The sequence below is a fragment of the Argiope bruennichi genome, chromosome 5, assembly GCF_947563725.1.
Source record: "Argiope bruennichi chromosome 5, qqArgBrue1.1, whole genome shotgun sequence".
NCBI lineage: Eukaryota > Metazoa > Arthropoda > Arachnida > Araneae > Araneidae > Argiope > Argiope bruennichi.
Window position 1 is genome coordinate 67,903,948 of NC_079155.1, and position 24,472 is coordinate 67,928,419.

Here is a 24,472-nt window from a genome sequence, read left to right on the forward strand (position 1 = left end):
CATTTTTAAGCTCTAATTTGTTTAATGACAGATATCAAAAATTAAATCTGTGAAATAAGCATATATTGTATAGAAGGACTGCATTGTAAAACGTTTCCTTAGTCTGATTTTCAAAAATCTTATTTATGAATAATTTTTTTAACCGTACCTTGATTGGTGCACTTTAAGGAGTCTGTTTTCTCCTTTATTAATTTGACTGACTTTATACCTTAATATACTTTCAAAATTCTTTTTAATACTTGGATTATTTCATTCGAATGTTGATCTAATTCTTGTCTGTACTTATTAATTAATGCAAGACAAATAATATCTGATTATAAAATACATTTCTAACTTTCAGTAAATGTGTGGCCATTATTATTAAAAATTTGTCATAAATTCTTGATAACATTTTCTGAAAAGTTTACCCAAAAGATTATAAATTATCTAACAACTTTGTAAGGTATTTTACCATTTTTCTCCTCCCCTTTTTTCCTACCTTTACCTTATAATGGACTGAATTGTATATGTCAGTCTCCAAACAATTGCTGTCTAACATCTATGTCATTCTTAAAATTTAAAGCTTATGTTTTATTACATTGTAATTTTTCGTTTTTATTATTTTAACATACGCTGTTAAGATGTGCGGATCATTAAGTTCTAACAAAATCGCGCCTTTTCATTTGCAGATTAAGTTCGAGATGGATTACCACACACCCCCAGAGGGGGATCAGATGTGTATGATTCCGATAGAGTCTATCAAGAAGGAAATAGTGGATGACTCTGCTTGTGTTCCAGAAAGGCCGTATAAGTCAATGAGAAAAGTTCCGTCCATGAGTGATTTGTCTGAAGAAAGCTCTCTAGGTGAGTCACTTTTTCGGGTTCTGCCAGTTCTTAAGGACTGTCTCTCTGACCATAAGCTTTGATTTAAGGTCAATTAGTTAAACAGGCGATTACGAAAAAGAAAATCTTTATATCCCAGCAGATGAATATATCGAATAATTTTGATTAAGTAAATAACCAGTTCTAATTAAATTTTTTTTAAATATGCAATATTGCTAAATTTACTTATTGATAAGTATATAAGTAGCATATTTAACAAAAAAGATATTTTTTTTAAATGTAGGAACAAAAGATTAAAGCATTCAATAGATAAAGTATAATATAAAGATGATAACATTTTATTTTATATATTTCCTTTTTAATTTAAAGTTTAACTGTCAATAGTTGACCTCTAATAGTTTTTATTTGAATAATGAGTTTTTTTATGTATGCAGTTTCTAAAATAGCATTCTGCTTGATAATAATTTTAAAAACATCCAAGTAAAAAGAGTGTGTGCCTGGGACATAAAAATACATTTTTCTAATAAATCTTATATTTATTAGATGCTGACCTTTGATGTAGTTTTCTTTTCAATTCTTTATTCAAAACTGAAAGAAAGAAAGAAAGTTAATGAAAAAAAAAAAATGAGCACAAATTATGTTTCATTTGAACAGTAATGATTCATTCTTGTAAAAAAAAAAAAAAAAAAACCTAAATTGATTTGTAATTTAATTATGCTCCTAACAAACTTGATAACCTTATCCGTTTCGAGCATTAGTAAACGATTCTCCAAAGTGAAACCCTGTAAGTTAACTGGAGAAGCGTAGAAAGACATGAGCATGAATGAAAGCTGAAAGATTCAGTTTCTTATCTATTGGCCCAGTTGCTTACACAAGGAGTTGTGACGCACCATTCTAAATTCGAACAAAGAAACCTTCAACTGAGCATGCGCCGACGTCCGTAAGGGGATACGTTGGCTTTTTCTTTCTTTCTTTCTTTTTTTTTTTCTTTCTCTCCCTCCCCTTATTAACTTTCTTGGTGCTTGTAGTCGCGAACAGCTGCGGTATTAAAACAGTGCTGCTGCTACTTGCCAAATGGCGGTTATGATACCGAGTGTTGATTGGATGACTGGAAAACGCAGGCTTCTGTTTTATGTGAGGGTTGGTTTTGGGCCTTTTGTTTCGTCTTAGATAAACATTCGCGGCTCTGTTCTATGGCGGCGAATGTATACAAGACGCTTTGAATTTGGAAGCAAGAATTCGTTCTGGTGCAGGGGGTGCTGCGAAGATGTGATCGTCGAAAATAAATATTAACATCGAGCTTTTATTCTGTTCATAAATGACTTGCGAACAGTTCTGTTAATATTAGTCTATGCATTCTAGAATTTCGGTGATACATGAAAATTAAACGAGAATTATTTAGTTATGAAAGGTATTTCTATGCGCTGTCGTTAACGATTTATTTAAACAAGAAAAATCCTCAAATCTTAATGAGCATCTGAGTCCATCAGTGTCTAATCTTCATCCAACTTCGAAAGAGGAAATTATTCTAGATTTATTTCACCAATAATCCCTTTTCTACTTAGTCTTTTATTACTAAAGAAGAATACACTAAATTTGTTTACAAAAATTTGCCACAAATAGACCACTAAATACTTTTATTTCGTGTATTGGTGAATGATACCAGTTATCTCCACTTCATCTATGACATTTATTAATGCAATTACCTTAACATTCTTCATGTTGTTCAATTAATTTTGGTCTTTTTAGATTTCATCCCATTGTTTTAACAGTTTTAATGTATATCCTTGAATTTTCTAATAAAAAATCGAATAAGATTTATGGGAAATGATTTTGAATTAAGGATAAAAGATTTAATGGAGGTTTCTTACCTTAAAAAAAAAAAAAAAAAAAAAATCGATTTTTCAGTTTTAGTTCCAAAAAATGGATGTGGGGGGAGGACTGTTTCATAATTTATGGGGAGGGGAAATGTATTGGTTGAAAGGAGGTTTTAATACTCATAAATTATTTTTCAGAATTTAATTAACAAGAGCCCCATTAATAAAAGATAGTTCCTGACATTATTATTATTATTTTCCAAAACATGTCCCCTCCTCAAATTTTTGTTCTTTTGCATAAGTCTTTTAATTGCAGTTTTCTACTTTCATATTTATAAGTATTAAGTATCTGTTAAACCTATTTTTATTTGTTTTTGCGTAGTAATATGTTTTTTAGATGTTTTTTATAATAAGAAATGTTGAGGGTTTTTTTAAAAAAAAAAAGATTTTCCACTTATTTAACATTTGTGATTATTAAAATTTTTATTTTGAGTGTACATAAAAATAAATTATATGTTATTATTTTTTCGAATATTATTATTTATAAATAAAGTTACTTTAATTCTAATTTTAAAGGGATTTTGTTTAGAATTGCCCCCACCCCTCCTTTTCTGAACAAGCCGATTTGTTGCTATGAACGTTGACGATATTTTATCAGAACATATTTTAGTTTATGGTTAAAAGTAATGTTTTAAGAAATAATTATTTTATGTTGTTATAGAGTAAAAACTGCGTATTTTTTCTACATATAATGTTTACATCAAATACGATAATTAAATGGAAAACAATTTCTTATTGCTCAACTTTTAATGTTTTTCGCTGTTGAGAATATCCGTCCTCTTAATAAAGACAAATTTTTATCTTGCTAAATTGTGTGATAAATTAATTTAAAAATTATGGTGCACATGAAAAATTGGGCATAGCAATTAACTGATTATGGATTTGGTTGAAATATTTCTTCTTTGTATTTTGATCTAGATTAAATCAGAACCACACATTCTATGTTTTAAAAAAACTGAAAATAGTTTTTAAATGGTAACATATATTTGATTATCAAGTTTTTATCATTTCCCTTTTCCTCCAGGCCAGTTATTCGAATAAAATAATTGATTAAAGAAAAATATTTCAGAAAATTCATTCTAGAATCTATTATTTAAGACATTCTGGAATCTATTATTTGAGACTTTTGTTATCTAAGACACTCTACTTATATTTATAATAACAATAATTCTTTAAAATTACTTCAGAATTATTGTTTTAACAGTAAAATAATACCTGTACATACATGTAAACATTTTATCTGTGTACAAAATAAAATTATTTTCCTTATATGGAGTATTACTGAATCGAAATTGTTTCTTTACGATCGTTGCTTATCGGACAATTGCGAATGCGAGTGAAATACCCAAATCTTTTCCTTAACAATCTTGTCACTTCTAAAAATATTACTTGTAGCAGCCAGTTTATTTTCACTTCGCCTATACGAAAGCGGAACTTCGGCTTGCTGATAAAAGATTACTGCCTAGTCTTGTTAAAATAGTCCTACGATGATACTATGTATTACATTCTGAAAAATTTCCATAACAGTAATTATTGTTGTTTTAAGATTTGAAAATCGTTTGGCAACTTTGAATTCGTTTTCGGATTTAAATGATTACTTTTATGAAAAATGTAGCGATTTTTAAAAAGAAATCCAGCTGAATTTATTATTTTATTCCTTCTTTCTAAGTATTAAATGTACAGACATCTATCTGATCACCTGCATTATTTGAAGGAAATATGCTGTAATAGGCGTCATTCTCAGAAAAAAAATTCCAGTATTTTATCGTCAGTCTACTATTGAATTATATTTTATATTTATTTCGGAATTTAAAAAATGAAGCTTGAAAATAATTATGAAGGGGTTTATTCGAAATTCAATTCGAGCCTAAAATAAAGTTTAATAATTTCTTTTTAAAATATGCAGCCATTTTATGGTTATGTTACTATGAAAGCAAAACTCATTTGTGCAAATAGGATCCCCATTTCTAGGCTTTTAGCTTTAGTTTCTGTAGTGTCTAGGATTTATTACAATTAGGGGTCTTTGTCTAAGATCAAAGGGCATTTTTTGGGCTTCTCTGTGACGTAGGAAAGCTTCAATGTTGTTTTAAATTGATGCAGTTAATTTCCTGTTAAGTAGAAGATGGAAAAAAAAAAAAAAAAAGGATTAAAAAATCACTGTACCCATTCGCAACTCTTCATTTAAATTTAAATTACTAGTATTTTGTGAGTCTTATTTAAGTATTTATTTTAGAAAAAATTTTCAGTAGTATAGGAATTATAGTATGATAGTTATAAAATATAATTCTATAACAAAAATGAAAGGAATAATAGTCTCATAACCTTGTAACTATCAAAGCATATCGAACTTTATTTGTTAGAATATTATAATATAGTTGGATAATTATTAATTGTGGTTACTATAATTTAATTATGAATGAAAACCTATTTTCTTTCTCTTATGAATGTGTCATGAATCCTAGGAGATTGCTTTTACAGATTGTATCTGTATAAAATTGTGAAATATGCATGTAGAAAAAGTTTTAATAATTTTTGCTTATCTGAATGTTTCTTAATCATTAAGATTGATTTATTCTTTTTTTTAATAATTGGATCAGTGCATTTTGAATTTTATTTTATTTTTATTTATTTGCAATGAAATTATCTGTATTCATTCAGTTGAATATAACAAGGGAAGTAATTTTATTTTCAATTTAAAAACTAATACGTTACAAATCATTTAAAAAATAGAATATATCTGTAATCTATCATGTTCTATTGTCATTAACTACTCACATAATTTTTCCAATGTCAAACGATATCATTAGTAAAAACAGATAGATTTCTATGAAGTAGAAAAACATAAAATAGTTTTTTTATAGGCATTCTTCGCACCAAAAATATAGCATTTGGAACTAAATCATTTGAAATGTATTCATTGTTTTTGAATGCATCAGGATTAAGAGAAGAGCTATTTAAATTATCGTAATGATACAACTTGTAACTATCATCGTCGTTTTGTCGACTTCGATTGCCTTACGCTGCGACCCTATATATGATATCTCAAAAGATACCTGCTACCGAAAACAATCCAATAACCCAAAATTGATGGTGGTATGTCCCACTTTTAGCGTCATTATGTCCCCAATCTCGTCCTCCCCTCCCATGGGTTCAAGAACACCGAACTCCATATGACCCAAATAATAACTTTTATTTCTTCTTTTTATCTTTTAGAGGAGGGGGCAACTTGGGAATCCTTTGCCCTGCCCCCGGGGCCCATGAAAACCGAGAGTGGGCGTGAAAATCCGACAGGAAGAAAGCACCTGTCGGGCCTTGCAGGCGACCACATGGAAATTGAGCTGTAGGGGAGGGGGGTTTTGTCTTGTGTACTGTAGCGTTGCGTGCACAGTTGTCTGCTTTTATGCCCCCCCTCCACGAAATCCCGACAGGATGCAGTTCCCACGGTGGAATATATCCAGCTGAAAATATTCCCCCATCCCCTATATTTAGTACATTTGTACCTTTCTCTGTCCCATCTGTTTACTTTTTATTTGTGAAAAGTGGTGTGGAGTTATTTAATTATGAACTGGAAATAAACTCAATTTGAGTTTATTTGCACTAAATAGATTACTTTTTTTTTTTTTTTTTTGCTTTTAACCCATTTATTATAAGCAATAATACGCTAAAACTTGTTGATTTTATTTGTAACTCTCATTATATAATACAGTATTCAAAATGTGTAAATAACAAAAGTTCTTAATCCAGTGTTTGTGAATTTAAATAAGATTTCATGAGGGAAAATAAAGTTCTGCTGTTTGATTTCATTCTCGGGTGATAGAAATATGAAAAATCAAATTTAAAAGCTAGAGTGAAATTCTCAAAATAATTTTTAATAACATTTCCTTTGTAATTTTTCTTTAATTGTATACACTGTTTTTTGCGACTTAAATCACATTTGTTTGAAAACTAGTTTTTAATAGAATAAGCATTTAACTTTTCCACAATTTATCGGGAATCAGCGCATGAAATGTTAGTATGCGTTAAAATATGCGAATCTTAATGAATAAGTTTGGATATGGCCGAATTTCTGATTCCCTTAATTATAAAACTTAGATTTCAAGTAGTCACAGGAATGATTTTCTTAGCTCCAGAAATACGCTTGGCAATAAGCATTTTTTGGGAGGATAAAAGTAGAATCAGGAATTTGTCTATATTTGCAGCGTTGACCGTTTGGTGTTATATTAGATTCTTGTTCAAATTTCTTTAATTTATTTATAATTTGTTTAAAAAGAGGATTTTTTTATTTTATTTCAAGTGTGACCTAATATTACTATACCTGATAGTAAATGCTATGCTAATTAGCAGACATGCTAGTTGCTAATTACGACATGCTTTATTCGGCATACCTGTTCCAAAGACATAACAGCAAGCTAGGTCTTTGGACCGATGACCATCAAATAATCAAATATGTTAACTTTTTTAAAAAAAAAATATTTTTTAAGAAACGATTTTTGAAATTTTTATTTGGATTTTTAATTCAAAATTCATTCTAATGGTAACCTTTTCTCTGTAAGTTCGAAGTGTATTCAGTGGCGTTGCACGGGCAAGTGTCACCTGTGGCATTGCATTATGTTTTTGCCCACAACCTTATGATATTTATTAAGTGTCATAAACTCCAGTGGATGTATGTCCCCTGGGCGTCCCTTCGGGCTGTCGTTTGTGGCATCTATTTCCCCACTGGTGCCTTAGTCGCTACGAGATTGAGCATATTGCACAAAACCTATTTCAATATTTCATGGTTATTAAAAAATAAGATATGAAAATCTTATGATTTGATTGATTATCTTATGATATGATTTTAAATTAATATCGGAATAAACTCTCTCTCTCTTTCATTTTTCTATCTATATTTTAATTTAGATTTCATTACGATATCATTTAAGCGTTTATAAAAGGTAGTTAATGGTATTAAATACATTTTTATTGTGCGCATGTTTGTTGCTTTAAAACTAAGAGAAAATTTTAAAACCATAATAAGATAGTCAAATCAGACCTTAAAACATTACATGTTATGCCTTCTAACGGGTTTCGAATATCCTTTTACCCTCTCATTCCTAGGATCATTTTATTTCAGGTACCTTGGAATATTGGAACGCCCATCTCATTCAAAGATAAGAAAAAAAATTTCCACTCCCTTCAAAAACCACAGATAGCCTGTGTTTTTAAGTGATTATTATACGCTGCAGGTCTTTGCTTAGCTAATTGATAGTTGTGAAGTAAATATATGCTTGGACATCCTTTGAGTGTTCTTAGAAAACACACCTTCCTGTAAACTCTTTGGCCGCGTATCTCTGACAGACAAAGCACGCGCCACGGGTATCACATTTAATAAATGTGGAAGAGATTGGTAGTAATATCCAGGCGTCTCGGGTAGGCTCCGTAGCTTCGTTGAATGGGCTACGAAACGACTTTATTTTTATTTGAAATCTTCTAAACATAATAAGGCTTTTTTCTGTATTTTTTTTTCTAAAAATTGCTTGATGTAGAAATTCTTATAAACAAAATGTAATGACTGATGCAATAACTTACTGGAGATAAACTAAGCTAACGTGCCACGCTTTAAGACATAACCATGCTTCGAACCAAAATTTTGAATTTCGCTTTTCATATAGCGATTTATGAAAATGGCCACAACACTACATGTGTATGATGAGATTAGTTACCATTTGTATAACTGCGTTCTTAAGGGGGGGGAATAGGGGTGGGCTATTATGTTCCATGCGCTGGAATTTTTCTCAAAATATTATTAATTTAATAATAAATTTTCCCTGACTTTCTAATAGTATCACTGGCTAGAAAGCAATGAACGTCAGCTGGGGAAATATAACTACGGTTTTATAAATTATTTTCCCACACGCACAATAGACAATCATTACTTTATGCCTCTTTTTTATTCGTTCTCCTAATGCTTATTTATTTGAATTCTGCTTTATTTTCGTGGAAAATAGTGAACTTGGGAAAACAATGGTTCTGGGTGAATGAAAACTACGTTTACCGCGTTTAATTTTCACTCTATTCCCCTTGTGTAGCGGCGACGGTTGCGGTTTTTTTGCGAAGGAGGGTTCTCATCAGGGGGTGGAAAGGAACATAATTATGTGCGCATGCCACCTGTGACGATAAACCGAAGAAGGCTTGTTTATTAGGTCTTTATTTATGTTTCTACGTGTGCAATTCTGTTAGTTTGTTCATCGGCATCAGGTTTAAAATTTGTGTTTAGCATTGGAAATTGATACATGTAAAGGTCTAGTGTAACAGATAATTTATTATTCCTTGTGTTTTTTTAATTAAATATATGTAAGCTGAATTTAGATAAGATGTTACGAATATCATTATCTTAATTAATTTTAATGAGCGAAAATTGTGATCGTAAAAGTATATATTTACTACCAATATTTTTTTGGAAGGGGAAACTTTGTAGATAAATAAATATCGTGAATTATTTTTTCATTAAACCAATATCTGCTTATAATAAAGCAGAATGTCTGTGTGTGCATTAGCGGTCTGCAAGCCATGCCGTTTTATCTAGTATAAATATACTTTAAAGGGTTAGATAATGCACTTTTTTTTGAAATTTTAATTGGAATTGCAATGAATTAAAGAGTAAGAAGCATTTTAATATTTCGGCGCGATAACTTTCGGAAATATTGCAACATTTTTATTTTGTTTTATTTAATTGCGTAATTATCAACATTACATTTCTTTTTTGCAGTGAGATTCAAATTATTTTCATGTTTTTATTAAATATTTAATCACATGATTTTCGTACATTGTTGGAAGTTAAAGAAAGATTCTGTTTATTATCTTACCACATTATATGAACGATGGTATAAGAAAGTAAAATTACAATACATGGTAAGACGGCTTGCATTTAAAAGATAAATTAAAATTACCTGAGCAAATTATTGTCATTATAAGATTTGACTTATTAAATATGCTCATGCACTCAATAAACTGAACGAGTATAATGCTATTAACCCTTTCTAGGGCCGTGGGAAATATGCTTCCCACCAAATTTGTATGAATTTATGTAGGTTGGCATAAGTTCTGACAAATTTTTTTAGAAAGACAGAAACTTAGATGCTTTAGTTCTTTATTTTCCACAAAATGACGTGTCTTGATTTGATACTTAATTATTAATTAACCAAAATAATTAATTAATCAAATTAAATTTTTCTAATAAGCTAAATGAATCCCTTTTCTTATTCTAATTTCAAGCCTAAAAATATTTTAACATAATATGATTAGAAAAAAATGGCCCTTTAAAGAGTTAAAATAACAAAGCTATTATATTTATGAAATGATAATTGTTATGTTTTTAATGCTTGAAATTGCTTTGTTCAAGAATCATGAACAAAATGAAAAGTATGTATAAACAATTTAATAAAAATTATTTCCAGTGAACAAACTGGTCATCGAAGACGATTTGTAAATTCATAAATAAGGTTTATATTCTGTTGTAATGAATGAATTTTGCTATAAATAAAGATTTTCTGTCGCTCAAGACTGATACGTAGAATAAAATGATGAAATGGATAAACATAATGTCATAATCGTATGGCAAAATTTATTGCAGGGTCTAATATTGAATTGCATGCGTTCTCTGTGCCATATCATTTTGCAATCTTCAAGATAAGCCTTTTATTTCAAAATTAAATATGTGCGACTTACCGTTGGAACGAATTAAGCTTTTATAGCCTTATTGAATTGCCACTCAATATAAAGCATATGTTTGCTTTAATACAAATTTGAGTTCTTGCGCAATCTTGATGAGAATTGGCACTTAGCACTTCAAGACTAAAGGAAGGTCAGTATGAACTTCTCAAAGTTCAAATGTTAAACTAAACATAATAATTAAAAAATAAATTATTATTTTACTGCCAGTATCTACCCAAAATATTATTTATTTCCAATATATAATATCTATATTTTCTTAAAATCCAAAAAAAAATTTTTTGTCAAAAAATCGCATTTCCAGTTAAATTTTTTAATTTTAATAATTTTTTTAAATTAATTTTATATTTAGTTTATAACGTTTTTATTCTGATGATCAAATCCTGTCTAATTTCAATATTCCATCAAACTTAACTATTCAATCGCTTGCTTTTCGTCAATGTTTTAGTTCAGTTAAAAGAATATCTGTCTGGTATAAATTCTGAAGTAAAATTTTCGCTTTTATTTCGTTGCATCTTCTCTATTAAATTTGCATGTACGTAATTTATTGTTGTTGGATTCCACTAAATTCACATTTTTCGGTCTTAACAAATAAGAAAATGAAATTTTTAAATAAATGCATTCCATATTAATAATTGAATACCAGGAAAGGCATTAGTTTAGACTAATTAACTGATTGTCTAAGACAGCCAGCGTTATTACACAAAATGCAAGTAAAATGTAAAGTTTTTAATAAATACTAATTATTATTTTTTTACTAAATTTGATTTTTAAGCTAACTTAAGCCCTTATTGAAGATGATAAAAATATCTATGTGAAAAGGGTGGTTGTGTGTGTATGTTTTTTTTTGGGGGGGGGTTATAATAGTGTGTACTCCAAAATTAAAGGATTAATCATGAGGGGAAATATTAATTGGGAATTAGTGTTCTATTATCATGTGTTAAAATACGAATTGTCATCGTTTACTCCAGGTATTTGTTTTATGCGATACTTATAACCCTCTCTTTCATGTTATTAATTTTAACATACGGATTTATATCCCCTCCCTTAAAAAAAATCGTGGTAGGGACGATGGGTAGACACTGTTGCTGTAGACCCACGTACAGCATCCGGCAGCTGATCGAGCCAATACCAAAACCGAAACCGGAAACAAAATCAGTTTTCTCATGAATCGGGACTCTCTGTGCTACTGTTAAAAAAAATTAGAACAATTTTTCGGGGATACCCGCGTTCTTGTGACGTCATATGAGAAAGTCTTTTACATGTGACGTAGAGGTCGTTTTTAGAAGCTCCCTGCTACTTACTACTACTACTACTATTACTATTACTACGACGCTCCCTCCCCCCTTCTGCCGTTCTTTTAAAGAGACGGAAACAGCTGAAAAAGGAAAAGCGGGTAGAAAATCCGTAGGACCGGTGGTTTATAGTGTGTGTGAAGTTAGTGTAAAACTTCGCGAATGCTGCCTGCTAAAAAACGAGGGGTTGTTGCAATCAGGTGGCAGGTTTGAGCAACTGCAGTTTCCGTTTTGTGCGAACTACTTGTTCCCTTCATTTCCTTGCTATCATCCCATTATTATTATTATTATGGCTGATTGATATATATCGTAAGGGTTTTATGAAAATATTTATGAAATATCAACTATTAATCAGTCGGTGCATTTGTCATTATAGAATAAAGGATATTGTAAAATATCGTTTAATTTCTGCAGGGTTTAATTCATTTCTTTTTTCACATTAAAATGTTTAAAAACTTAGCAAGATTAATGAATGGGAAAAATTGTAGAATAGGAATTAATCATATATTTGAAAGTTTTATTGATGTAATTTTATAAGGTTTGGAATCATTTCATTCATTTAGTATATGATCATTATAATTATGGGCACACGAGCATATTATCCACGTGCATATTATGTTGCACTATTATCCAAATTAAACGTAATACAGTTTTTCGCTGTATATATAAATAACAATCTGATAACAAACTGATATCAGATCAGTACCAGTCCGTGAACGTTAAACAGTTAAATAATAAGCTTCAATATTTTTTTAAAAAAACTTATTGAAATTGGTGGTAAATAATTATTTATTTCATAGAAATTAAATTTCGCAAAAGTTATTATTTTATGTGGTTTCCAAAATATATTAAAACAAAAGGAGACTCGGAACTCGTTAAATTTTCTTATAACAGAATATTATTCGTACATTACAATATTCGATGTAGAAAAAAAATTAATAACATCAAATATTTTAATTCTTTCTGTGAGAATTCGGATTTTTATCTTACTTAAATGAATAGAAACTAAATTAAAATTATTATTACTTTTAACTTCACAAACTACTTTAAGGTGTAATTTAAATAATAGAATTCATTGTAAAATTGTTTAATTTTGTTGTTACTAAGTTGGGGGAAACATTATTATTGAAGCAAAAGAATGCGCCCCTATTGCTTAAGTATTATTTTGCGTGTTAACCACATTTATTCTCTTTTTCACTCTTGTTTTCTACAAGCAGAAAAAAAAGCTTTAACATCCAGAATTCCATAAATATTATCCAATCATCATGAGTAACCCTTTCAAATATAATAATTAATATAAAGCTGATTGTAAAATTATTTAATTTATTTGCTACTAAGTTGCGGAAGAAGTTGTTGTTGGAGCAAAAGAATGCGCTTCTATTGCCTGCGTGTTATTTAACAAGCTGGATGGTTTGAATACCACATTTATTTTCTCTTGTTTTCTGTAAACGGGGATAAAAAATCTTTAACATCCAGAATTCCTGAATCCTGTAAACAATATCCATCTTCATGAGCAGCCCTTTCAGGGAGTATCATGTAGCGGGCATCTTAAGAAGCATAAAAGTCATCTCTTACTCTGGTATTGCACCTATTAAAAAACGCTTTGCGAAGAACGGCTGTTTCTAACCGTTTCCCATTTCCGCTCAAGGTACCTGCAGCTTCCCGCATCTTCTCACGCAAACCACCGAAGCGGGGACCCCTCGGCCCTCCCCCCTTTAAATGGACCCCCAGCCGCCCTCTGTAGTATTAGTTATAGTAATTCCCCTTCCTCCTCTTCCCCTGCATCTTCTCAGAGCGTAACATCACACTGCCTACCCCCTTTGAGTTCCACCCCCTGAGAATAAAAGTTGGCTCCGAAAGTGGGGGAAGGGAAAAGGTGGGTAACAAAAATCAGCAAACGACAAGTTGGCTCTTCGTTCCGTCACTTCATTCATAAACGGTGTTCTGCGCAGAATCGGCTGTGGAATATTCTTCGAAGAACTTTTTCCCGTAGAGTCAAACCATGCTGACTTTGTAATAAAGTGAAATTGCGGATCTTCCGTTGTTTACGTCTGTATAAGACAGTTTTCGAAAAGAATTATTATCTGTGTCGTTGTTGATTTTTAGGAAGATTTAGATGTTTCACCTGCGCCAATTGTAACCGGCCGTTTTGTTTTGACTTTTAAAATTTCACTACCAAACGATTTTGTTCGAAAATGATTTATTTGTGGAACTGGCATCTCTTTTGTAGATTAACTTGTTAAATACCAAATGGGCTGAAGACTTATTTGCCAGTTTTGTCTTCGATTGGATTGCAAGTGACTTGATTACGGACGATTTAACATTGTGGTCTCCTTTATAGAAGAAAAAGAACAATGATTTTTTAAGAAAAATAATCTATGTATTTATCATTACCTAGTCACATCGAGTTCTAATAAATAGTAGCATTTATCCTCGAAAATATATTTATTATTTATTACTGTGGATTAGTTTCTGGCAGGAATTATCTCTAGTCTCGTTGTACAAAATAGGAAATATCTTGTGTACAAATATATAATTTTTTTGATCAAAAGGTTCGATAGTGTTTATTTAAATTTGATCGTCATTCCAAACCTCCTCCAAGAAAGTTGAAAAAATTTTTTGGTGTTTTCCGCTGTGATACTAACGTTGACAAAATGATGCTAGCACCTAAGCCAAAACTTATTGCTCCGAAACCTCCCAAAGGTAAGATTTGATATTTAAAATCATAATAATTGCATGAGTTATTTATTTATTTATTTATTTATTTTGTATGTGTGAGGAAATGTTAAATTTTGTAATCTAAGTGTCTACTATATTTAAATGTACTTCGTAAATTAAATAATCAATAATTTCTTAAATTATAAAAGTTTACTTTTTTGATCAAAGGTTATCGGTAGAAGAATCTTTTTTAATGTTTTGTTTTTAAATTAGTAGAATTTCAATCCACGTAAATAATCTTTCTTGATAAAAGTAGCCGATTCAATGGAATGAATTATTTTCTTTGTACCAGATAGTTATTAATTCTGCATATAGCTAAAAAAAGTTCAGTATTTAGTGATTGCCTCATAATCATATAATTATAACATTTCTTTTTAAATCCTTATCTAGTAATACTTGAGGAAACTGTGTTCGCTTCTCTTGGATATTCAAAGAAGCAATCTGAATGTGTATAATACGAGCATATTTAATTCATTTTTGGCTTTTGTGAATTGAATAAGCTCTTTCTAAAAACGGATTATTCAAAATTTAAGAATGAATTCAAATAATAAAATTATAATTCATGGTCTTATCGGCATAGTAATCAATATGGTGTATATGGTTTGTAGGCAAATCAGTTGTCTGTTTCATCACTTATCATATTAAATTGAGGAAAGAAAAAATTTTAAATTGCATAGAAACGTGAAAAAATCATGCGTAGTATTTTAATTAAAACAATCGTTCTTTTAAATCGCCAAATAATTTGGAAATGGAAGATTATAAAAAACTTAAGTATTTTGTTTGGAATTTGTCGTTGTTAAATATGTTATTATTTTTAATTTTTCTTAGGTACATTTTTTTTTTCAAATGTCCCTCTTTCTAATATAGGGAAATTATTAAATATTTTATTATATGTTGCTTTTGTTAATGGATTCATAATTTCCGGTTGCATTATGGTATCTTTAAATAATCATTATAAAAGAATTGAACAATTTGAGAAAACTAGAAAATATGGTATTATATTTCACCTCTGTAACTAATTTATTGGCTTTTAACAAGTATGGACTTACTAAAAGATTTCTGTAAGAAAGTCCGAGTAACATCGATTTTAAATGTAATACCTATGGCCAGGACCGGATTAAATCTTCTAGGGACCCTTAGCGGTGCAGTTTTCCATTCCCCCTCTTCCTCTTCCTGGGGGTGAAAAGGTTAATATCTATATAATTAGTTTTAAGTAATAAATGTTATAGCTAATTAAAATAACAAAGCATTTTCCTTCGCGTTCACCATCAAGTTTATTTGATTCTGTAAACCACGTATGAAAAAAATTAAGTTTTAAAATGATTTTAAACAAAATAGTAAAATAGTTTTAAAACATTATTAGACACATTATGCCCATTAATGTTGAAATTATTTCAATATGTTACTTCAGGCTCAATCAACCAGTTGCGAAAGAGATTGGATTACATTCGTCTCTAAATTTCCTGTGGGGGGAAAAAAATCCTGGGAATGATATTTAGAAATTTAAGCAATTCTGGATTTTAATTAGAATGAATTCATTTCATAATCCTTATAAATCAAATGAAAGTATAAAATTTGATTAACCTGGAAAAATCTACAGCAAGAAAGGAAAAATCTGGAGACATTGGGACACTCAAGAGCCGTAAGATTCCTATGCAGTTGCTAATTTGATAATTCAGCCCTGCTTATGGCCACCAAGGTATCCTAATTTAAATCCCTATGATTGTTCCTTTGAGTTGAAAATAAATTTTTTTCTTCTCCTTTTTCTTGTTGATTTAGAGAAAAAAAAGTAAATCAACATACAACAGTTTTGACTGTTTTATGATCACGTAGTTGCGTATAAATAAATAAAAAAAAATGTTTCTGCCATATGATTGAATAATAGACTGTTAAAGTGTAGTTGTCAATGTCAATTTTTTTTTAATTTTATTTATTTGCCTTACTAAGTAGTTAAATGTAAAAGACAATGTCTGAAATTCTTGGTTTACAATGTAGTGTAAACATTAAATTCTTTTTCAACCATCACTCTTTAAAAGCACAATGCTTGATTTGTAGATTGCATATCCTGCCTATATGTAATGTCTTTCTAATGTGCATGTATACATTACATTGACCTCTTACAAAATCAGCAAGTCATACTGTGTGGGTGGCCTGTTTTATGCGCTGGTATGTTTACTTTGTTCGACGTGTTCCGTTTACCTATTACGTAGCCCCTGCAGAATCGTAACTGCACCCACTGGAGAACTTTATCGTATATTGTTCTTGTGTATTACCTCATAGTTTAATCGTTTGTTTTGAGTTCTGTATTTTTTAAAGGAAAAGTTCATTTTTCTTCTGTACTCCTAAATATTTGCTGTGATTCATTGTTAGTATAGTTTGGAATTGGGGGAGAGAAAAAATTTCTATTTTTTTTTGGTGGCATAGTTGGAAATATACGATTTTTTTCCTTTTGGATTCAAACGTCGCTGTTACTCGCATTTAAAGAATTAAAATTAAAATTGCATTTCATAAATTCTTGAATTGTTAAATATTATTTAGTTAACTTATATGAAGCCATCTGTGTAAAATTAATACGTAATATTATTCCAAATTGAAGTAATATTTTATCAATTGATCTGTACGTTATAAAGTTATGTAATATCGTATTAGCATGATAATCGTACTGGTCCTTTAACTGCATGTTATTCTTATGCTGAATTGTCATAGCAGGTCCCTTTCACTTATACAAAGTGAGCAGATTGTATGACTTACGCACCGGAACAAATGCTTACAAATCATATTACTATGAATCAATGTTCTATAAGGGATTGCAACATTTTAAATGTTATCTACAATTGTGGGATTGTTGTGACTTAATATATTTAACCTTAATATATTTCTTAATGTATTTAACCATACTCTAAAATAGAAATTTTGCTAAATTTAGAATAAAAATACTTACCGCAGTTAATTTTACACATTCATGTGTTAACAGAATTTCAAATTATTAACTTCTCTTTTTAACTTTCTCCTACTGCATTTTTCTTATGCTTAACACATTCGCAGCCGTGATTCACGCTTCTGATTAGGACCATCTATCTAATTATATGAATTGCAACAGATCTACGTAACGGCCAGCGTGTTTTTCAAAACTTAATTCATATACTAATATAATATCTTTCCGCATCTGTTCACCAAATATTCTTGCCGGCAGCTATAATGTATAGCAAACCTTAAGCTGTAAGCTTAATCAAACCCAAGCTCTTCTTATCGCTTTGCTACGGATAATTTATAGTACGTTTATGACCTAAGCGCAAATGTCTTGTACGCAAAAGTTCCATTACCAATAAGCAATGGATTCCAAAATTAATTAGACATTGTATATTTAAACTACATTAAATATTCATGCATTTATTCTTGCAAGCGGCAAATCGCTTTATTGGTATATGATATGTACTTAGTGAAACCGCAAAAAATAAATAGCTTGTGAAATTGAAGTTATAACTGAATCACAAAATTACGACTTTCCTTTGAAAAAGGAGGGTTTGTATTCCGTTTCCTTGAACTTTCTCAATGTTCTTTAGTCTTGATTTAATAAAGTGTATTTATTAACTGATCACTACAAGCTGTGAGTTAGAGAAACTCTGAAAACAATCTCTTTAGTTATCTAATATTATTACAGTAACTGTTCTTAATAGTAACAGTTCATTTTTTGTTTTATTAATTGAACTCATCTAAAGACCTTGCGCATTTCGAATAATAGATAATGTTTATAGACCAATGTATGGGGAAATCGGTAAAAGATTTGTATTGGCATATTTTTATTAAGAAGTTTGAATTTTAAGACACTTTCTTCGATTTTTTAAAACAAAATTTAAATAGATTTCCTATGAACAACTACAAAAAATAAAATCAGTAGATGCATTTAAAACATATTTAACAAGTTAATCTATAATGAATGGATGATTTGCATAGAACTGTAGAACTAAAAATCTATAATTAATGTTGTCTTTATGACTTATGGCACTTTACAAGCCCGCTGACAGTTATCCGTCAGCGATTCTATAATTAATTCAAAGTTTATATGGTATGTAACATGAAATTAATGTAATTAACATTACATTAATTTAAATGTAATGATCTTTCAATCTTTAGTATATGAAATAATTTTATAGAAATGTTGTTAAAAATAACTCATAAAAGAAACTAAGAATCGCAAAAATCATTTGACAATCATTGCTTATAAATTGTATTTTTTCCCCTTGTTACTGCTAAAATCATTTTTATATTTTGCTGTCATTTTGTATTATCATTGTAAAAGGGAATCTTTTAAATTAAAATCTTGTCGTTTACGTTTGACATCACCATAAATTATGATTGGCAAACAGCCTTCTTTGTAGCTCTTAATTTTGCTAAAATCGCTCTCATTGAATTTTAGCAATTGTAGCAATTATGAAATTATAGTCTTTATCAGTACAGTTTGATCAGTACAGGAAAAATGGTAGGAAACTCCTTTAATCCTTAAAAAAAAAAAAAAAAAAAAAAAAAAAAAAAAAATCAAAATTCATCAACCATATCTTTTGTAATTACTTAACGTTGTTAAAAGCATCCTTGTTCACAAATTTCGCCAAGTTTGGCAACAAAAAAAATTCAAATGTCTCGATCTTCTAAAATATTGTCTCCATCAACTTCCCTTGTCACTTCACGCGACCGTGGCAAGTAATTAAATTTATTGGCGATGTAAAATGCTCGCCACATGTTTTCCTACCAAATGATAGATGAGGACAGCTGCTCAACAGGCAAAAGGGAGGTAATGAATAAGGTTCTAGGGTTACTTACTCGGTTCATTTGAAGGTCAGCTTGGTGAAAAAAAACTTTACTATCTCTCCTTCAGTTATTTCTTTAACTAGTAGACCTTAACACGATTACATTCCATTAGGAACAGATAATTCGATTCTATTGGTTATTGGCTCTCTTATCTTGAATTAAAAAAAAGGGAAAGATTTTTTTTAAAAAAACATTTAGTCCTTGAATTGCGGAGGAGTTTTTTTTCTCCCCCAGAAACCCTGCACTTGGCCTGATGCAACATCTGTATTGCTTCTTTCGATTGTGGTTCTTTTTAAACTTGAAAGTGGGTTATTGTCCTTCGTTTTTTTTTTTTTTAATTTGTCGCCTGCCGCGGCGATGGAATTTAAGAATGAATGACGCACGTGGAGGTCTTAGATAATTCGAATTTAGAATCGTCATTTATGTCTTGTATTACCATATGTCTAATCTAAACCAGAATCTTGCAGAATTCAATGGAACGAATTTGCTGGTACCTGCTCTGTCAGAACTTAGGCATGCCTGAACATAATCTATTGTGCCCAAGAAATATTAGGAGGGGGAAAAAAAGTTGCTTTGTGATTTTGTTCTCATTGGTTGAATAAAGTTGTACATGTAATGTCCAAACCTTCTCCCAGAAATAACTGTGTATGTCATCTAATATGTAACTGCGTGTTTTCTTATATTTTTTTCGCAAAAGATGTAATCGATTTGTAATTAATTGTATGCGTCATTTCATCATGAATTGGTATAATTGATTGAATAATTTCTCAAACCAATACTTATCTACTGTTTCAGATTATTGAAGTTCTGCTGTTAATATACAGTAGAATTTTGATAAACGGAACTGAAATTAGTTTAATCCTTTTGCTAAAAGGGGGGGGGAGGAAGAAAGAAAAAAAAACCTTAGGAAATCTTCTGTGGTTAAAATGAGTGAAATACAGCGAAGCAACTGTGTGGGTACAATAATCTGTTCAAGTAGTTATATTTTGATATAATATCTACAAAATATAAATGTTATATTCGCTATCATTAGATTACTGCAAAAACTTCAAACTTCATTTTTTCCGAATAAGACAAAAGAAGTTTCATCAGTTATCAGGATCTTGTCTAATTTCTGTTAATCCGGAAAAATGAAGTCACACTGTCATTCAAAACAGGTATAACACGTTGATTTCCCATTGCCGTTTTAGTTGAAGTACCATACTTTGTTGTGCCTGTCGTTTTGGTTGAAGTATAACTTAATCTAGCTCTTGTGCCAATAAACTTCACTAATTAACAATTTCATTGGAATTTTTGATTTTATAACAGTTCCAAGATTACCAACCTTTGCTTGATGGAGACATGCGAAACAGATATCTTTACTATATATGGATTTCATTCATGTAATCAATTCTTTCAAATCGTATCGACAATATTTTTTTCTACATAAATGGTCAAAACTTGTTTTCGGCTAAATATTCGGGTAAAGTAATTAAAAAATAAGATAATTAATAAGTCATTATTTATATAAATGATTGTTCGTAATCGTATCATTGTGCCAATTTTAAGAGCAAGTTCAAAAGGACTTGCATCTAAAGCTGTAACTCATTTGCTTTAATCGAGTCAGACGTAAGATCACGTTTTCTTATTACTTGTTTTAATAAAGTACAATGTTCTTAAATTTTATTAAAAAAATTTTCATACTTTTTTAGAACTTATTTTTTATTTGTTTGAACTATAAAAAATTATTTATTTTCTTTATTAAAAGAACTTTATGGTTCTTTTATTCAAAGAAAGATTTGCCAAAAATTGTGTTTTGATACATATAAGTTTTTGCGCTCTTAAGTTACCACATGCAAACTTATCGAAAAGTGAATTTGAAAAAAATATATGTTTTCTGTTAAAATTTGGTTATAGCTAGAAGTTTAGAAAATTACATCGTATTTTATATTTATTCACTGTTATATTTGACTGTTCCTTTTTAGGAAGATAGAGAATACTTTAACACTATATCCAAACATTTTTTTTTTTTTTTTTTATGTGTATAGACATTAATATTTGGGTGTTTAAGAATTCAGCTGCTTGTTCTCAGCGTATAACTTCTTTGAGACGTAAAATTGTCAAAATGTGATAGACGCGCCGTTCTAAATCGTACAGATAAATAAAATTGGGAAATTAAAAAACAGTAATTATATATCATATGCATATATAATGTGAGACTTTTCATTCCAAATTTTAATTTTATCTGCTAATTTTTGGTTTCATATAGTTTGAAAAAACTGAATTTTACTTGAAACTGAATTATTATTTCTTTTTAAATTTGTGACCTGATTATATGGGGGGGGGATGCTAAATTACAATCGTTATAACTTTATTACTAATTGAGGAAGATTGTTAACTCAGAATCGTTTAATTTGCATAGTTGTAACCATGCAAAATCGAAATAAGAGAATGTCAACATTCTCACCCGAGGAATGTTGAAATTTACCGAAATGATGACTACTTGAATGCTGACATTCACCGGAGAAAGTTGACATTTACCATATATCGGCCGGCGTCCTGGCATAGGGGTAGCGCGTCTTCCCCGTGATCTGGGCGTCCCGGGTTCGAGTCCCGGTTTGGGCATGGTTGTTCTTCTGTTGTTCTATCTGTGAGATGTGTGAATGTGCCCTCCTGTAAAAAGGGGTTGTGCAAGCGAATGAGTGATGCGTGAGTGGCAAAGTCGTACTCTTGGCCCTAGTTGGCGCTGCTATAAAAAATAAGAGACGTTCCCCCTCAGGCTTAAATCGCTGTCTTCGTAACAGCGAGCTTGTCAGTGGCAAGTGCCATAAGAAACAAACAAACAAACAAACCATATATCGACCTGCCACTGTAACTTAGTTATCACTTATATAGTTAGTTACATTTTGAAATGCTGAAACATGCTCATCAACATTGTACAGTATTTTTATGTAATTAGTGTAAAATGGTCTTTATTCATTTATAATATTTGAAATCTTTTGAAATATGCCGTTAAAACTAAGAGTTTATGTGAACTTTCTTGATAGCAATTATTAAGTATATCAAAACAAATAATAAAATTTAAAAATAACCAAGGTGCTCATTATCACGATGAAATTTATAATAAACGAATTTATTCAAGCCTTTATGTAGTCCAACGCAATGAATCAAATAGTTGCCTATTTGAAAAAATTTTAACATAGAAATAAATGTCTTCTTTTGAGAAACTGTGCTTATTGATTTTAAATCTTAAGAGCAGAGAATACTAATCATTAAAACAGTTACGTAAAGATGGATTCGATTGATAATATAAAAAGTATGATAATACCTATAAAAATATGTTAACTTTAATGTTTAACACAAACATATAGTTCATTATTTGTACAATCGTAATTGTGAAATGCTATTTTGTATACATGAGGTCAAAGTTAAATTACTTCCGACTAATAGTGTGTGTAATTTATCCGCAATTTTTGGTTATGTAATAAAATGAACTTTCAAAACCGTGAACATTAGAAATAGCTTACATTCTTCGATTAAATAGCCATTCAACTAACGTGATGTTTTTTTTTTCTTTTATAAATATAAAAGTTGTGGGAAATTTCTGATAAGATACCATTATTTCTGAGGTTGAAATCGAGTGAAGTAATTTCTTCTAAACACGCAGAAAGTGATTATGTCCATAAGGAAAAATGACCTTGTCATATCGTTCTTTTCTCACGAGTCGCAAATCCAAATTTTCCTTCTCGATCTCTCTCTCTCCCTCCCTCCCCATTCCCCCTTTCATCTGACCCCGAAATCGGAGAGTACACCTACATTTCGAAGCCGGTTCATTCATAAAAATCTCTCATAGTAGAGCCTTGGGCAGGTAAAGAAACGTACTCCATTCATTCATTACGTTCTCCACACACGCGCTCACACATACACACACTTTCATTCATAAAAGTTGTAGCACGAGTTATTTTTTTCCTTCTCTCTCTCCGCTCCAGGCGAGCTGTGATTGGTCGACTTTCGAAATCGCGTGACGGAGCCTGGGAAAACAGGTGTTGGTCGTTTCTTTTTCTGAGACCGGGTCTTTATTTCTGTTTCGTCCCCCCCCTCTTCGATGGGTTTTTTTTCCCCTCTCTTCGCACTTTTACCTGTCTTTTCATCTTCTCACACATTTTGCACTGGCGGATTTTTTTTTTTAAATATATATATATAAAGTCGTATTTTCTAGGACTTTCTACAGTTTGCCCTATGGCTGTTATCTTGTTGGATTTATTTTTATTTCAAATGTATTTTGCACTTTTGTACTCAAAATTGCGCAACAACAACAGCAATAAATAAATAAATTGAACTTTTATTTTAAATTTAAAATTTCCTTTTTAATTGTTTTGTATAATGCGAACTATTCATAATTTAATGTAATAAAATGTAGCATTAGAACTGAATCCATTTTATTAATAAGTTTTTTATATACGTCTTTAATAGGTATTTGAATGGCATCTATGTTTATTTATTGTTTCTTTAAATTAAAATAATCAAATTATGCTTAGTGGGACTTCTGTATCGCTTCAGTATGTTTTTGAATTATTTGACCATCGTGCTGAGAAGAAATAAAAGGGGGAGGGGTGTCGTGTAAGATGATGTATAGTTAAATATGTTGACATGTTAAGTTATGTATAACCATGTGAATGTGGCGTAACTCGGCTTGATTCCAATTTTTTACATGAAATATAATTAAAAACGTTTTTTTAAAATTGAGAGAATTAATTCAGTTTTTCCTGGTTTATTTATTTACTTAATAAAACATTATCAGGGAAGGAAACGAATTAATTTTTAATTTTTAAAAATCTTTTACTTAAAACTTTTTAAGTTGACATTATATTATGTCACTAAAAGAACCTTAGCCTTTTCCATCTTTCATTTTAGTCATATTTGTGTTTTTATAAGTAAATACTTGTATAATTTTTTTCTAATAATTTATCATCCCTTCATTCTGATAACTTTTATTAAATCTCATTTTTCTCGTTTTTAATTTAGTTTTTTTTTTTTTTTTTTTTTTTTTTTTTTGTATCGAAGTTTTATGTTTCTGTGCACAATGAGTGGCTGAAAAAAAATCATCTAAAAAATAAAAAGGGTATCAAAATTATTTTTAAAAAAAATATTTTTTGGAAAAATATGTATTTGTTTAAAAAGATTTGTTTGAATTAACACTTATTATTTAGTAAAAGATTTTTTTAAAAAAAGTTTTCTAGTCTTTATTCTTTAAAAGTATAAATT

General features: G+C 30.1%; 1 protein-coding gene across 2 annotated transcripts in view; it reads left to right on the forward strand.

The window, feature by feature from the left end:
- Positions 1–24,472, forward strand: part of LOC129968695 (protein c-ets-1-B-like) — a 75,184-nt gene that overhangs the window by 23,112 nt on the left and 27,600 nt on the right. The window contains exon 3 of one of the 2 annotated variants that reach the window (XM_056082855.1): positions 669–843. In XM_056082855.1, the coding sequence (XP_055938830.1) occupies positions 669–843 (175 nt within the window). Of the gene's footprint in view, positions 1–668; positions 844–13,660; positions 14,408–24,472 lie in introns of those variants that run through there. The other variant, XM_056082856.1, reaches the window with a different exon arrangement.